At 39.2% G+C, this 17,954-nt stretch overlaps 1 protein-coding gene across 2 annotated transcripts in view; it reads left to right on the top strand.

Moving 5' to 3' along the window:
* LOC126764440 (alpha/beta hydrolase domain-containing protein 17B) overlaps nt 1-17,954 on the top strand; it is a 112,643-nt gene that overhangs the window by 93,772 nt on the left and 917 nt on the right. For both annotated transcript variants that reach the window (XM_050482124.1, XM_050482125.1), the window contains exon 4: nt 17,620-17,875. In XM_050482124.1, coding sequence (XP_050338081.1) covers nt 17,620-17,703 — 84 coding nt within the window. In that variant the 3' untranslated portion in view covers nt 17,704-17,875. The remainder of the gene's footprint in view (nt 1-17,619; nt 17,876-17,954) is intronic.

Here is a 17,954-nt window from a genome sequence, read left to right as displayed (position 1 = left end):
ACACGACCTCCACATGTTGCACAAACGCCACACATGCTTAAGCAATTTTGAATTATTTCTAAAGGCCAAAGCAACATTGGTGTAATACGGATAGTCTAAGATCCCACCATAGTACGACCATCACCCATCGTATTACGGGATGAAAATAATTTTTATATAAAATTTATTACATTAAAATATTAATTTCGAGGAGGTTGACTGGAAATTGTGATGCTAAGTGTAATTGATTAATAATTGAAAAACGATTTTTTTTAAACATTACACCCACTCTCTTACGCAATAAGCTGTAGACTAATCGAAAGTATATAGCTTATAGAATATGCAAACACTGGGTTGTCTTCTTTTTCCTGTCGCAATTATTAGGTAGGCAGGAACATACAGGTAAATTAACAATAGTGATTTGCAACTATCCACTTACGCGATAAACCTTACATCAAAATAAAGATAATTTTATTGCACGTGTAATGATATAAGGTTGGCTGCGAAAAATTGGTGCTGAATCCCGGTTGCCGATTTTTAAAAAACGAAATATTCGTGCGGCTGAATACGTGCGAAAGAGAGGTCCGAGGAACGTATTCAGTGCCATAGAAAAGGACGCAGCATTGCAGCTGTGTGTCCCTTTTGCAGTATACATCGTGATTAAATGACTCAAGTATAACACAGCTCATCTAGCATAATTAGGCTGGTTAAACGCAAAAAATAAGTCACATATGTTGTATATCGAGTCCATATAGTATAATTCAGTGTTGCTAGTATGCATGCTTCTTGAAAACCCAAGAAATAAATTAATTAACTCAAAATATTGATAATAAAATTGTGCTGTGTTTCCTTTTGCACCATTTAAAGTGTCTCTGCAGTATTGCTTATATCCATTTGAAATACGGCGTAAGCGCTTGCATCGATTAAAATGCTTGCTGTCCAAGTAGCTATTCATTGATCCACCGGCTAATACTTCTGCTTGAACTAGAAATTCCACTAATCCACTAGAATCGATATATTTCCCTATCGGTTTGAAGAAAGCAATTTCCATGTGGAATGCTCCCAAATTTACAAAAACTTTGTCAAATTTAGGCTTCTGTTTTTCTTGAATCTGCACAGCCATTTTTGCTATTGCTAAATCATATGTCACGATAATATGTGGTTGGCTACACTTTTCAGCTATTTCGTTCGCTATGATTAATGTTTCGTTAACGATTGCGTAAGATGTCGCAGAATTATTTATCGGAGATAGATACTCGATCTTTTGCTGTTCACTCCCATCACTTGATGTCATACAGTTATAGCCTAACCACATTGGAACTGAATTTATTCGAGATAATGACATTACCCGAGGCTGTCGTTTAGTTTTCATTGGTATTGCTTTTACGTGGCGGGTCCCAAACCCAGCGCACAACCCCATGTAGGGCATGTTTCGCCTTCTCACATTAGCTCGCCTTCGAACGATGTTCTTAGGCTACCCAGAGGATACTTGGTCAAAGACCGGAAGTAGAGAGCTGCTTGAGCCATGTGTAAAAGAATAGTTTCTGGCCACTCCCAAGTGAATGGCGATCAGAGAACTTTCCTCACTTGCGTGAACCTCTACACATGACTCCATCCTTGAGAGCATGCACCTGGAATGTCCGGACCCTTAATTGGGAAGGTGCCGCTGCCTAGATGGTTGATATCCTCGCGAAAATAAAAGCTGATATCACCGCCGTCCAAGACATGCGATGGACGGGACAAGGACAGAGACGAGTAGGTCCTTGTGACATTTACTACAGTGGCCATATAAAGAAGCGCAAGTTTGGTGTTGGATTCGTGGTGGGAGAGAGACTCCGTCGCCGAGTACTATCATTCACTTCGGTGAATGAACGTCTAGCCACAATCCGCATCAAAGCGAGGTTCTTCAACATATCGCTGATTTGCGCCCACGCCCCGACGGAAGAGAAGGACGAGGTGACCAAAGATGCCTTCAATGAGTGCTTATGAGAGCTGCCCCCGCCACGATGTCAAAATCGTGCTTGGCGACTTTAACGCCAGGGTGGGCAAAGAAGGTATCTTTAGCACTACGGTCGGTAAATTCAGCCTCCACGACGAAACTTCCCCAAATGGGTTGAGGCTGATTGACTTCGCCGGGTCCCGAAATATGGTTATCTGTAGTACAAGATTCATCAAGCTACCTGGCTGTCTCCGGATCGAAAAACTACCAACCAGATCGAGCATGTTGTGATAGACGGAAGACACGTCTCCAGTGTTTTAGATGTGCGTGCGCTCCGAGGTCCTAACATCGACTCGGACCACTATCTTGTTGCAGCCAAGATTCGCACCCGCCTCTGTGCAGCAAAAAACGCACGCCAGCAAACACAAGAAAGGTTCGACGTCGAGAAGCTGCAATGACAACAGACAGCCGAACGATTTTCTACTCGGCTTTCACTCCTGCTCTCTGAGAGCACTCGTCAACAACTCGGTATAAGGGAACTGTGGGACGGCATTTCAAACTCCTTACGTACAGCTGCAACCGAAGCCATTGGTTTTCGGAAAGTGCAAAAGAACAGCTGGTACGACGAGGAGTGTGGTGTCGCAGCGGAGAGAAAACAGGCTGCCTCTCTCGCAACGTTACGATCGACCACAACACGTGCGGGATGAGATAGATACCGAGAGCTGAAAAGGGAAGCGAGACGAATTTGCAGACAGAAAAAGAAAGAGTCTGAAATGCGTGAGTACGAAGAGCTTGATAAGCTGGCCGACAGGTGTAATGCTCGAAAGTTCTACGAAAAAATGCGGCGGCTTACAGAAGGTTTAAAGACCGGAGCATACTCTTGTAGAACCCCCAAAGGTGATCTAGTGACCGATGCCCAGAGCATACTTAAATTATGGAGGGAACACTTCTCCAGCCTGCTGAATGGCAGTGAACGTACAGCACCAGGAGAAGGCGAACCCGATTCCTCAATCGATGACGATGGAGCAGATGTTCCATTGCCCGACCATGAAGAAGCTCGAATAGCAATTACCCGCCTGAAGAACCACAAAGCGGCGGGGGCCGATGGAGTGCAGGCCGAGCTATTCAAACACGGCGGCGAAGAACTGATAGGGAACATGCATCAGCTTCTTTGTAAAATATGGTCGGACGAAAGCATGCCCAACCATTGGAATTTAAGTGTGCTCGTGGGATTAGCCTCCTCAACATCGCATATAAGGTTCTATCGAGCGTATTGTGTGAAAGATTAAAGCCCACCGTCAACAAGCTGATTGGACCTTATCAGTGTGGCTTTAGACCAGGAAAATCAACAACCGACCAGATATTCACCATGTGCCAAATCTTGGAAAAAACCCGTGAAAGAAGAATCGACACACACCACCTCTTCGTCAATTTCAAAGCTGCTTTTGACAGCAGGAAAAGGAGCTGCCTTTATGCCGCGATATCTGAATTTGGTATCCCCGCAAAACTAATACGGCTGTGTAAACTGACGTTGAGTAACACGAAAAGCTCCGTCAGCTCCGAGCCGTTCGATACCAAACGAGGTTTCAGACAAGGTGATTCCCTATCGTGCGATTTCTTCAACCTGCTTCTGGAGAAAATAGTTCGAGCTGCAGAACTAAATAGAGAAGGTACCATCTTCTATAAGAGTGTACAGCTGCTGGCGTATGCCGATGATATTGATATCATCGGCCTCAACACCCGCGCCGTTAGTTCTGCTTTCTCCAGGCTGTACAAGGAAGCAAAGAAAATGGGTCTGACAGTGAACGAGGGCAAGACGAAATATGTCGTGTCATCAAACAAACAGTCGTCGCACTCGCGACTTGTTGACAATCATAACTTTGACGTCGTAGATAATTTCGTCTATCTTGGAACCAACGTAAACACCACCAACAATGTCAGCCTAGAAATCCAACGCAGGATAACTCTTGCCAACAGGTGCTACTTCAGACTGAGTAGGCAATTGAAAAGTAAAGTCCTCTCTCGACGAACAAAAGCCAAACTCTATAAGTCGCTCATAATTTCCGTCCTGCTAAATGGTGCAGAGGCTTGGACGATGACAGCAACCGATGAGTTGACGTTACGAGTTTCCGAGAGAAAAGTTCTGCGAAAGATTTATGGTCCTTTGCGCATTGTCCACGGCGAATATCGCATTCGATGGAGCGATGAGCTGTACGAGATATACGACGACATTGACATAGTTCAGCGAATTAAGAGACAGCGGCTACGCTGGCTAGGTCACGTTGTCCGGATGGATGAAAACACTCCAGTTCTGAAAGTATTCGACGCAGTACTCGCCGGGGGAAGCAGAGGAAGACCTCCACTCCGTTGGAAGGACCAAGTGGAGAAAGATCTGGCTTCGCTTAGAATATCCAATTGGCGCCAAGTAGCGAAAAGAAGGAACGACTGGCGCGCTGTTGTTAACTCGGCTATAATCGCGTAAGCGGTGTCTACGCTAATTAAGAAGAGAAGAATGACATTACCCATAATAAATCTTTATTAATAGGTATTTCGGTCCAACCTCTACATTATATCCAGTGTATTATTAAATGAATCTACCGGCAGCAGCTGCGAACTAGCGGTTGGTTTAGAATAGTATGGTCGAATTTCACGTACAATCTCATAAAAACGCCTTCTTTTACGCGCGGGTGCTTCACTATTGTAGTTGTCTCTAACTTCACGTGTTTCAGCTGTTTCATCACCGGAATCATCTGTAGAAGTACTAGGAAACTGATAAATAATACCAACCGTGTCATGCATAGTATCTTTTCCGGAAGTGGTGTCGTCGAAGCGATCGAAGTTGTCAAATGCTATGTGCATACAGTGTCCATTCGATGATTTGATGCCGGTCGGTATTACATTATTATCTTGGACCGACGTACTATATATGTCATTTCTGTCTTTAGTTCTTCAGCCAAATTGTAACCAATAGTATGACCATATCTATTGAGCATCGTGATTACTTGTCGAGAATTGGTTAAAGACTTCATTGCCAGTCCAAGCATTAAATTTTTGCTGGTTTGCATCTACCTTTGGTGACTGTATAAATTATGTCACTACATATTGATGCTATTTTGGCATTAACTTGGTTACGATTTTCCTCGGAAACGTTTGATCCCAGAATGAGACTTTCCATGAAATAAAATAGCATTTCAGGAATTTCACATTCTCCGCGAATAATGTCATCTGCAGTTAAACGACTGGGGAGTCGACGAAGATTAATATTATTGATGCACTATCTTAAATAATATGCTACATCTTCAAATTTTTGGTAATTTCTTGTCTCCAACAATTTCATGCCATAACTGACACTTCTATATCTGCTTGATACACTATTTTTTGGCAACGAGGACCAGTAGACACTTCTATAACAATACAGTCACCGAATTTTTTTTGAATAATTTTTGAAGTTATATTTCTTATACGAGTTCGGAAAAGGTTGCGATAGATTCAGGTTGCGCAACCTTGCTCAATATGAATCTACGCAACCTTGTCTGCGAAGATGTTCGAGCAGCAAGCGAAGCGGTTACAATCGGCGATCGTTTGTTCGTTTCTTTCGGCACAGCTCGGCTTTTCTACCAACAACACAATGTTGCCATGCTTATGCTGTTGTTGTTTTTGTAGAACAATGTTTCAATTTTTGGTTGGTGACATATTCAATTAAAAAATCAATTCCGTTGGGATTCGAACCTACGTACCTCCTACTTGCTCATCGTAACTTTTGAAACGCTTACCACCTAGACCACCATTGACACTTGTATTGCGTTGTCCTAGTTATGGTTTGGTTATGCATGAAAGAAATATACAATGGATCGCCGATTGTTGGTGACATATTCATATGTGTACGCATATGTATGTTTGTATGCTTGTGCATTATTTGTTTGGGAATGTATGCAAATATATGTACATATAAGTAAGTATACATGAATGTATGAACATGCAAGTCAATGCGCGCATATGTAATAAGTATATTGATAAGTGATGAAAATATGATTTCAATTTCTGAACGCGCACATGCGTATACATACACTCATATGAGCATGTGCCGATACACAAGATAGGATAGAAGATGTATGCCTTTTAACATCGTATACTATACAAATAAATATTTTTCTTACTAATAGAAATTAAATTTATCACAGCAATATACATACATAATATACATATACATAATATTGCTGTGATAAATTTAATTTCTATTAGTAAGAAAAATATTTATTTGTATAGTATACGATGTTAAAAGCAAAAAATTAAAAATTTATTCTGTCGAGATTCGAACTTGAGACCTGTGGTATCATCTTGACTTTCCAAGCGCTTACCACCAACACCACCATTGACACTTAGGTTGCGCTGACTTAAGTATGGTTTGGTTATGCATGTACATAAGAAACATACGATGGTTCTAATAATTTTGTTTAAGTATAGAAATATGCTTTTGTAGAACATTTGCTTTCGCAAATATACAGACAAATGTGCAAACGACATAATATATGTATGATTGTTTCGCATTTTGCTTCTACGCCGGTCAAATTTCTATACAAAAATCGGCTGAAATGTGTGAGAAAATAAAAAATGGACAACTAGGGCAAATAATTTTTAAAAAATTTATTGACAATTAAATATAAATGAAAATACATGTAAATTTACCTACTTAAATTTATTGAAATTTCGTTTCGCATTTTTCGGCACTTTCAAATTAATTAATATAAGTAAAATTCACGACTTAACCCGCACACGTCTTATTCGCGCATAATTTCCAACTTTATGAAAATTGGCGCAATTATTGACACTTCAATTTTATGTAAAGTTTAAAACATGTCTACATATGAATATATAATATATTTGATTTTGGCGCAATTATTGACACTTGTCTTAATATACAAAATTGGGCCAAAACGAAACAATGAAATACATACATAATTACTTTTACATGTCAATATGGAAATGACGACGGCAAAACGCAAAGGCATATATTGCACATATGCATACATATACATACACATACATACAAGCGATTTCTTGGTTGAAAGCAAAAATTGAAGCATGAGAAATTGAAAGGCCGACGGCAAAACGAAATTGCTTACATTCGTACATTGCGTATGAATCATGAAAATATCATCATAATGTTTAGGTAAATCTTTTATATATTTAAAATGAGTTATTATAAAATAAGACCACATATTCAATTAAAAATAAATTCTGTTGGGGTTCGAACCTACGCACCTACGTGCTCGTCGTAACTTTTGAAGCGCTTACCACCTAGACCACCACTGACACTTCAATTGCGTTGTCCTAATTATGGTTTGGTTATGCATGAAAGAAATATACAATGGATCGCCGATTGTTACCTCTTTCCTTGCTGCTGCTGCGTATATGTATGTTTGTGTGCTTGTTCATTATTGAAGTTATACTGCTCTTTCTTTCCTTTGTCTTTCATTTCTGCGAATTCTCAACTATTTTATGTGACCTTTTGTTGAAATACCCTGCGTTGGCCGTTGAAAAATTAAGGCTATACATTACAGGATTATTCCTGTAGTTAGTCTTCATTTTTTTTGGAAGGTGAGGTTTATGAAGTTCATTTCTAATTTTGTCTTGTGGCATATTAGAAATGATGTTTCTTCGAAAATCGTTCGCTTACAACGGATAAAACGACTTCTGAGTGGTGATTTTAATGAATAAATTCCTTTTGGTTGAAATGCTCTGCGTTGGCCGTTGAAAAGTTAAGACTATACTTCTCAGGATCATTCATTCCTTTCATTTCTTAAAAGAAATTAATGACCTTTAGAAATATGCATATTTGCATTATTTCGTTGTCATTACCATATTCGTAGCAATTTAATTCCTATGCCATAAGTAATGTAATGGCCGCCGATTGTCACCCCTTGCCGCTTTAGCAGCTTCGCCTACAAACATGTGTAAATATGGTATGTACATATGTATACATATGATCGTGAATACATATCGACGCAGATTTTTGCGAGAAGCACCAGAAAGTTGTGCAATTTATGATTTTTAGCTTTTGCCATCGTCGCGAAAAGACGACTTGTTGGCAAATGCATGCTCGGGGAGATAATAAATTATAATAAATTTATAAAATGTGAATTTAAGTTTTCTAGTTTTCTTTCATACAAAATGATATGCATTTCTTGGAATATCACTAAGAAGTATAACTTCATCCGCGCGTAGGGACTCCACGCACCTTTTTTTTTTGTAAAATTTCGGGTCGGTAATCTTGAAAGTCATCCAAATTTAATTCTTGATCTCCGTACTCCAACAACAATGCTTGATATCGTGAGAATAACAGCGCAAAGTACACAACCTGGCTGTTACTTATGATTTCGATTGTAATAAAATCACATAATGATTCAAATGCCAGTTTATGCACGTTTCTGTACTTATGCCAACTTGAATCGATATGTTCTTCGGTAGCCCACTTTTCTTTGGATTGATACGCTGCGTAACAGGACTTATTAAAAGCAACAGTTTGATTTGTAATTTTTAAGATGATGTTGGCATCATTGAGACTCTCGGCCATATCTTTTATTTTTTGTACTGCTTTTTCAGTTTTAGCAAATCTCAGATTGAGTATCTGCTTCCAACATTTTTTGCGTTCATGATTGCAAAACAGACAAGTGGTTTTCTACATGTCAATTGTGCTGAGGTCGATGGCTCCTAAAACAATAAAAAATATTTTTTAAATAAGATGATGGCCGAAGAAACAATTTCACATTAAAAAAAATCACTTCAAAAGTCAGAATATGTAGTACCTCCTTTACATTTGTAGAAATCTCAGCCGTGGCATTAGCATCACTTTCTTCCCTCTCAGTACCTGTTGCACAGGAACCGACATTAGATGCAATACCTTTTGAAGCTTCACCAGCGCTAGACATATCAACACGCATCTAAACAAATAACTTTTTTGATGAAATAATATAATTTAATACATAATTCCCTGGCGGACCTGATAAATTATAATTAAATTCCACGCGTTGTAGCAGCGTTACTTAATTAGAAAAATAAAATATATAAAATCTGTTTACTATGTAAATTTAAAAAAATTATTTATTATGTACTTACTGCATTTTCTGTAGCGACAATATTAAATTCTTCAGTATATTTATTGTTTAATGCAGCCACTTTTTTATAACACGTGGTATGATAACCACGAAATGACGCGTTGGTTAGTTTAACATCGTTGTATTTAAAGTTTTTCAATTTTCGAAAAGCCAATTTCAATGAACAATTTTTGAAAGTTTCATCGTTAAAATCCATTACAGATTCACTTTAATCACACAGAAAACACTTTTTAGCCATTTTTGGACCACTTTATTATCAAAAAATAATATCGACACGCAAAAGCAGCACATTTTTCTAATATGAAAATAGCGACTAATAATGCATAACAACAGTTGCTCCACAATAATGCTCAGCACTTACTATAGTATATCGTTATCTTTCTCAATTTCATAAACAAAAAGCATGCGCACTCTCCTTTCGACGAAGGAGCGACACACAGCTGCAATGCTGCGTCCTTTTCTATGGCACTGAATACGTTCCTCGGACCTCTCTTTCGCACGTATTCAGCCGCACGAATATTTCGTTTTTTAAAAATCGACAACCGGGATTCAGCACCAATTTTTCGCAGCCAACCTTATATCATTACACGTGCAATAAAATTATCTTTATTTTGATGTAAGGTTTATCGCGTAAGTGGATAGTTGCAAATCACTATTGTTAATTTACCTGTATGTTCCTGCCTACCTAATAATTGCGACGGGAAAAAGAAGACAACCCAGTGTTTGCATATTCTATAAGCTATATACTTTCGATTAGTCTACAGCTTATTGCGTAAGAGAGTGGGTGTAATGTTTAAAAAAAAATCGTTTTTCAATTATTAATCAATTACACTTAGCATCACAATTTCCAGTCAACCTCCTCGAAATTAATATTTTAATGTAATAAATTTTATATAAAAATTATTTTCATCCCGTAATACGATGGGTGATGGTCGTACTATGGTGGGATCTTAGACTATCCGTATTACACCAATGTTGCTTTGGCCTTTAGAAATAATTCAAAATTGCTTAAGCATGTGTGGCGTTTGTGCAACATGTGGAGGTCGTGTGCATCATTATTTCTTGAACTGTAGCCAAGTACTTTTGACAGCTGGTTACGCATTGTGAATGATCCACATTAGAAGAGCAAGAGAAAATAAACTTAAATATATGTGTAAGTATATAAATATTTTCATTGCGATTTAAGGAATGTGGATGAAGATTTGTAAGTTTAATATAAAATTTCAGAATTAACCGTATTTCATAATAATGATTTTAACTAATTGTAGGATGAATTTAATGATTACTTTGAATTTCCTTCAAAAAAAATTGTTGATTTCATGTTTCTTCGAAAATCCAGCATTGCCATATTCGCATTTCATTGAAAAAATTTATTAAAAATGAGTACATGATTTCTTCAGAGCTGCATACCATTTCTTAAGCGTTTTTTTATATGAAGTTTTTGCAATTCTTGAGAGCTGGATACTAAGCTATAGGGAACTCGCGCGAAAGACATTATTTAAAGTACGTGAATTTCTTAATAAAGACGATTTGTAAACGTTGTCAGGCGTAAAACTTTCCATGATGAAATACTAAACAATACTGAACGAAAATAGCATGACAGCTTTACACGACTCACGCATGATCTGTCAAAAAAGGCTATTGAAAAAAGTACCTCTACTTGGATCACCCATTATTATACTCTGTAGCAACATCTTTGAAAAATATAAATATACAAATAGAATGGTTATTAATGTATGCAATTCGATCAGGTCTGTTGTGTACTCCCCGTTTACAAAAGGACTCACGTTGGCCCCTCTTAGGGACAGTTTATCTTGCCCCAACCCAGATGATTACTGCTCTTTACTTTTACCGTCATTTCTTCCTTCGGGAATATTTATCTTATGGTGTTCTGATCGTGCATATATCAATATCAGACGTTGCGCCATCTGACTACCACTTGTTCCGATCGATGGCACACGGTCTATCTAACGAGCACTTCAATTCTTATGAAGAAGTCAAATATTGGACTGATACTTGGGTCGACTCGAAAGATGAGGAGTTCTTTCGTCACGGAATACGCATGCTGCCAGAAAGATGGTCAAAAGTAGTAGCTAGCGACGGCCAATATTTTGAATAACAATTTTAAAACCGTTTTTATACAATAAAACCTTAAATTTACAACAAAAAAAAAAAAAACAGCGGAAGCAAAGTTGTAGACCTAATATATAAAAATCCCGTAATACGATGGGTGATGGACGTACTATGGTGGGATCTCCTACTACATATAAGCTTCAGATTGGCTGCAGCATCTTATCGAATGTTTACCTTGTGGTTTTAATTATTTGTTTTCTGTGACATGAACATAACAAAGTGTTTATTATGTAAAAATTGCCACAAACGCTGAAAATAGCTACTGACTTCTTCTATCACCTAAAGTTTTTTTGTTATGTGGATTTTTGTTTAAAAGAAAAACAGCGATAGATATAGTATTGTTAAATTTATTTAATAACCAAAGAGTACCTTAAAATGTTACTGTCGATGTTTTTCGGCAATAATTTGTTTTTGGGGTATCCCTTAACAATGTCCAGCAGTAATCGGGAAGCACACTGGCACTCAATTGCCTTGGTACCGTTTCTCTATAGCAGAAATGTCTTGGTGGAACCGTTCCAAATGTTCGTCACTTACGGCCCCTAAATTTTCGGGGAAAAAATTCAGAAGGAGTCCAGAAAGTGAATTTTAAAGGAATTGTTGCAACTCATTTTTTATTGGCAGTAAGTAGTTGCGACACAAGATTTTTGTAATTGCCAGCTTTCATATTTCCATCTTCAAATGTTTTATCTTTCATTAGTTCTCTTATTTGCGGACCCACAAATATGCCCTCTTTAATTTTTGCTTCACTGACTTTTGGAAATTTTTGTTTCAAATACAAGAACCCTCTTCCAAAAAATTCTTTATTAAACCCAATTTAATATGCGAAGGTGGTAGTAATACCTTTTTGGAATCAACTAGAGGTTCATTGGTAACGTTTTTTTTATCCCGGGCACAGATGGATATTTGTTACCGTTATGAACCAATACCGCCTTTAAACTAAGTTTAGAGAAATCAATGAATAGACGCCAATCACGTGGATCATGTTTCTGCCCTAGTACGTTAAACAAAAGAGCAACTTCTTAACAGTATACAAGATCCCCTTCTTGAAGAAAGCAATTTTAGAGGTCTTTCTGCCTTTTTCTATAAAACGTAATATTTACATCACTTTGGAGAAGATTCCAACCTTTTAGTCTGGATACTTAAACTTCGGACTGCGAATTTGAAAAGCTTAGATCTCGAACTAAGTCATTAAGTTCACCCTGTGAAATTAGATGCGGCACTGTTGAACATCCTGGTAAATCAAATAAAGGTTCGGTTATCATTCCCTTTGGGATTTCTGTAGCATCCTTGAAAAGCTAGTCGATCCTAGTTCTTCATTGATACTCCAAGATTCTGATGCTTTTGGAATAGGAAGTTGTTCACCGTGTTTGACAGGTATTGAAGCTGATGGTAAATCACAGTACTTAACCGTATGTTTAGACTTCGGTCCAATACCTTTAAAATTCGTGAGGCAAAATTAGCAGTCTGTAACATGGTCTTTAGGTTCTCTCCAAACCATTGGTACTGCAAAGGCCATTTTACGATTTGAACCTTTTAATCAAGCTGTTAAAAATGTTGCACAAGTTTTACAACAGATATGAGGATCTCATGCTTTGTCTTGGTCTCCAACTTTAACACCAAAATACAATTCGTAAGCTTTTAGCACAAGTGCAGTAAAATTACGCTTTTGGCGATTTAAAAGTTAGTTCCTCGCACACGTAACCAAAACTGTTGGCACTATTTACGCACTGCCTTGGCATTGTAACTAAAAATCTTAAACACAGTAATTTTAAAAACGTAAAAGACAAACGGCTCAAGCAGCTCACGACTTGCGGTCTTTGACCAAGTATCCTCTGGGTGACCTAAGAACATCCGTTTGAAGGCGAGCTAAGGTGAGAAGGCAAAACATTCCCTCCGCAGGGTTGTGTGCTGGTCTTGGGACCCGCCATGTAAAAAACGCCCCCCTTGAAAAATTATCAACTGCCTCGCATGAGAGATCCCCCTTTTGAGGACGACCATGGCAAACGAAATAAGGGTTACGATTTGAGGGCATGCACCTGGAATGTCCGGTCCCTTAATTGGGAAGGTGCCGCTACCAGCTAGTTGATGTCCTCGTGAAAATAAAGGCTGGCATCACTGCTGTCCAAGAAATGCGATGGACGGGACAAGGACTGAGGCGAGTAGGTCCTTGTGACATTTACTACAGTGGCCATATAAAGGCAAGCACAAATTTAGTGTGGGATTCGTGGTGGGAGAGAGGCTCCTTCGCCAAGAACTATCATTCACTCCGGTGGATGAACGTCTAGCCACAATCTACATCAAAGCGAGGTTCTTCAACATATCGCTGAATTGCGCCCACGCCCCAGCGGAAGAGAAGGACGAGGTGACCAAAGAGCCTTCTATGAGCGCTTGGAGCGCACCTATGAGAGCTGCCCTCACGATGTCAAAATCGTGCCTGGCGAATTTAACGCCAGGGTGGGCAAGGACGCTGTATCTTTGGGACAACAGTCGTTAAATTCCGCCTCCACGAGGAAACATTCCCAAATGGGTTGAGGCTGATCAACTTCGCCGGGGCTCGAAATACGGTTATTTGTAGTACTAGACTCCAGTATAACAAAATACACCAAGCTACCTGGTTGTCTCCGGATCGAAAAGCCACCAACTAGATAGATCATGTTGTGACGTGCATACGCTCCGAGGTCCTAACATCGACTCGGACCACTAACTTGCTGCATCCAAGATTCGCACCCGCTTCTGTGCAGCAAAAAACGCACGACAACAAACACAAAGAAGGTTCGACGTCAAGAAGCTGCAATCACAACAGACAGCCGAAGGATTTTGCCTCGATTTGCATTCCTGCTCTCTGAGAGCGCTCACCAGCAATTCGGTATAAGGGAACTGTGGGACGACATTTCAAGCTCCTTACGTACAACTGCAATCGAAACCATTGGTTTTCGGGAAATGGAAAAGAACAGCTGGTACGACGAGGAGTGCCGTGTCATAGTTGAGAGAATGCAGACTGCCTACCTTGCAAGGTTACACTCGACCACAACATGTGTGGGATGGGGTATATACAAGGAAACGAGACGCATTTGCAGACAGAAAAAGAGTAAGGCCGAAAAACGTGAGTTTGAAGAGCTTGAAAAGCTGGCCTACAGGGGTAATGGTCGAAAATTCTACACAAAAAATGGGGCGACTAACAAAAGGTTTCAATATCGGAGCATACTTTAATAGAACCCAAGGGGGTGATCTAGTAATCGATACCCAGGGCATACTAAAATTATGGAGGGAATACTTCTCTAGCCTGCTGAATGGCTGTAAAAGCATAACACCAGGAGAAGGCGAACCCGATTCCCCAATCAATGACGATGGAGCAGACGTTTCACTGCCCGACCATGAAGAAGTTCGAATAGCAATTACCCGTCTGAAGAACAACAAAGTGGCCGGGGCCGATGGTTTGCCGACCGAGCTATTCAAACACGGCAGCGAAGCACCGATAAGGGTCATGCATCAGCTTTTTTGTAATATATGGTTGTACGAAAGCATGTCCAACGATTGGAATTTAAATGTGCTCTGCCCAATCCACAAGAAGGGAAACCACAAAATCTGCCCCAACTACCGTGGAATAAGCCTCCTCAATATCGCATATAAGGTTCTATCGAGCGTATTGTGTTAAAGATCAAAGCCCACCGTCAACAAACTGATTGAACCTTATCAGTGTGGCTTTGTGTGACCTGTCAAATCATCAATTGAACAAATATTCAGCAAGCGCCAAATCTTGGAACGGACCCGTGAAAAGAGAATCGACACACACCAACTCTTCGGCGATTTCAAATCTGCTTTCGACAGTACGAAAAGGAGCTGCTTTTATGCTGTGATGTCTGAATTTGGTATCCCCGCAAAACTAATACGGCTGTGTAAACTGACGTTGAGCAACACCAAAAGCTCCGTCAGGATCGGGAAGGACCTCTCCGAGCCGTTCGATACCAAACAAAGTTTCAAACAAGGTTACTCTCTTTCGTGTGACTTTTTCAGCCTACTTCTGGAGAAAATAATTCGAGCTGCAGAATTAAACCGAGAAGGTACAATCTTCTATAAGAGTGAACAGCTGCTGGCGTGTGCTGATGATATTGAGATCATTGGCCCTAACAACCGCGCCGTTAGTTCTGCTTTCTCCAGAATGGATAAGGCAGCGAAGCAGATGGGTCTGCTGATCAACGAGGGCAACACGAAATATATCCTGTCATCAAACAAACAGTCGTCGCACTCGCGACTAAGCACCCACGTCACTATTAACTTCGAAGTTGTAGATAATTTCGTCTATCTTGGAACCAGGATCAACACCAACAACATCGTCAGATTCGAACGCAGGATATCTCTTGCGAACAGGTGCTACTTCAGACTGAGTAGGTAATTGATAAGTAAAGTCCTCTCTCGACGAACAAAACTAAAGCTCTATAAGTCACTCATTATTCCCGTCCTGCTATATGGTGCAGAGGCATGGACGATGACAACATCTGATCAGTCGACGTTGTGAGTTTTCGAGATAAAAGTTCTGCGAAAGATTTATGGTCCTTTGCGAGTTGGCTACGGCGAATATCGCATTCGATGGAACGATGAGCTGAATGAGATATACGACGGCATTGACACAATTCAGCGAATTAAAAGACAGCGGCTACGCTTTCTAGGTAATGTTGTCCGAATGGACGAAAACACTCCAGCTCTGAAAGTATTCGACGCAGTACCCGCCGGGGGAAGCAGAGGAAGAGGAAGACCTCCACTCCGTGTGAAGAACCAAGTGAAGAAAGACCTGGCTTCGCTTGGAATCTCCAATTTGCGCTACCTTGCGAAAAAAAGAAACGACTGGCGTGCTGTTATTAACTCGGCTATAATCGCGTAAGCGGTTTCTACGCCAGTAAAGATGAAAATAATGTGAACTCAAAACCGTTTTACTATCCAAACATAGAAGACGTAACCGTTTCGGACCCCGTTAGGCTACTGATACATTTTGTAAAATAAATTGATCGTAAAACACGCTGTTTACATCAAATAAGCAGGCAGATATTTTAGGTATTGGAAAATCTAAAGCCGCAGGTAACAGAATATCTGTGGGTGATAGAAAAATTATGTTTTCATATTTGACTTCATTAATTGCATTAGAAACACCTAAGAATTTTCATGTCACAAATTATGTGTCTACCAGTGTTATATGAGCTGGTTGAAAATGGTTTAGCATGTGTAGCGTATGTGCAACATGTGGAGGTCATGTGCATAGATAGGGAACTCGAGCGAAGCACATTATTTAAAGTACGTGAATTTCGTAATAAAGTCGAACGATTTGTAAACGTTGTCAGGCGTAAAACTTTCCATGATGAAATACTAAACAATACTGAACGAAAATAATATGACAGCTTTACACGACTCACGCATGATCTGTCAAAAAAGGCTATTGAAAAAAGTACCTCTACTTGGATCACCCATTATTATACTCTGTAGCAACATCTTTGAAAAATATAAATATACAAATAGAATGGTTATTAATGTATGCAATTCGATCAGGTCTGTTGTGTACTCCCCGTTTACAAAAGGACTCACGTTGGCCCCTCTTAGGGACAGTTTATCTTGCCCCAACCCAGATGATTACTGCTCTTTACTTTTACCGTCATTTCTTCCTTCGGGAATATCTATCTCTCTACGTATCTCTAATACAGGATTTCGTTGCTCAAATGAAGTTCCAAAGCAAGGGGCACAATCCTCCTCATTACGGTTATCCTCTAGTGGTACCGATTCCTACTCGCTCTCAGCTATCTTAGTATAGGGAAATTTTCATCTCCTCTGGTCCTTTGTTACACTAACATTAACAAACACACTTTTGGTGTTTAAGAAGGCGCATATGCCTACCTCTCTGAACTTAGATGGTGCAGGTGGCTTGTACAGGCGTTCACATGACTGCTTTATATTTAAAATCATTGTCTATTATTTTTTCTATACGATATCGCTTTGAATATCTGATCGCTTTGAATATCTGATAATAAACATTTAATTTATACAAGTTGTACATCCACAAATTCGCTCTGAGAGCTTATAGTAAATTGACTCGAGTTTTGGATTTATAGGTAAATTGGTCCAGTAGAACCTAAGAAATCGTTTTAAAAAACGAGAGTTTTTAGAAAAACGCGTTTAAAGTTTCAGTTTTGGTTGAACCAGTTTGGGTAAACGGTCAACAAAATACCAATATATCTCAAATTATTTTGAAAAATCATTTTTTAGACTTTGAAAAAATCGTTATTTTGATATCTAGACTAGAATACTAAAAATAATATTGCTAGGAGCCAGTGAAGTTTCATCTCGAAGATAGTCTTCGGTAAAAATGCCATCCACAGTTAAAGGTTAAGGCAAAAGTTGTATTATTTATGCTTACCAAAAATTTTGTTTAATAACTACCATATAATTTAAAAACTTTATTTTTTATAGGGTGCTGGCCATAATGACGTGGAATTGCATTCGCAATACTTTGAGCGGCTTAAAAGATTTTTAACTATTGAATTGGTGAAATGACAATTAAAGAATCAGCATGACGTGGGACACAATAATTCTGTACCAGTAGTATCATCTAACGAGTTACCGCCGACGTCATCGTTAGTGAATAAAAAAAACTTAGAAGATCCTAACATTTCCAATTCTTCTGGCCTAAGCTGCCAAGAAAACAATTTAAAAGACGACATTGAAGGTAATGAAGGTATTAATTTACTGTAGATGAGCCTGCTTATCCAACAAAACATTCAGGGTTGTTTTGGAATTTGATAGTT

This window comes from Bactrocera neohumeralis, unplaced genomic scaffold (genome assembly GCF_024586455.1).
Source record: "Bactrocera neohumeralis isolate Rockhampton unplaced genomic scaffold, APGP_CSIRO_Bneo_wtdbg2-racon-allhic-juicebox.fasta_v2 cluster09, whole genome shotgun sequence".
Classification (NCBI taxonomy): domain Eukaryota; kingdom Metazoa; phylum Arthropoda; class Insecta; order Diptera; family Tephritidae; genus Bactrocera; species Bactrocera neohumeralis.
This window is presented reverse-complemented; position numbering and strand designations above follow the sequence as displayed.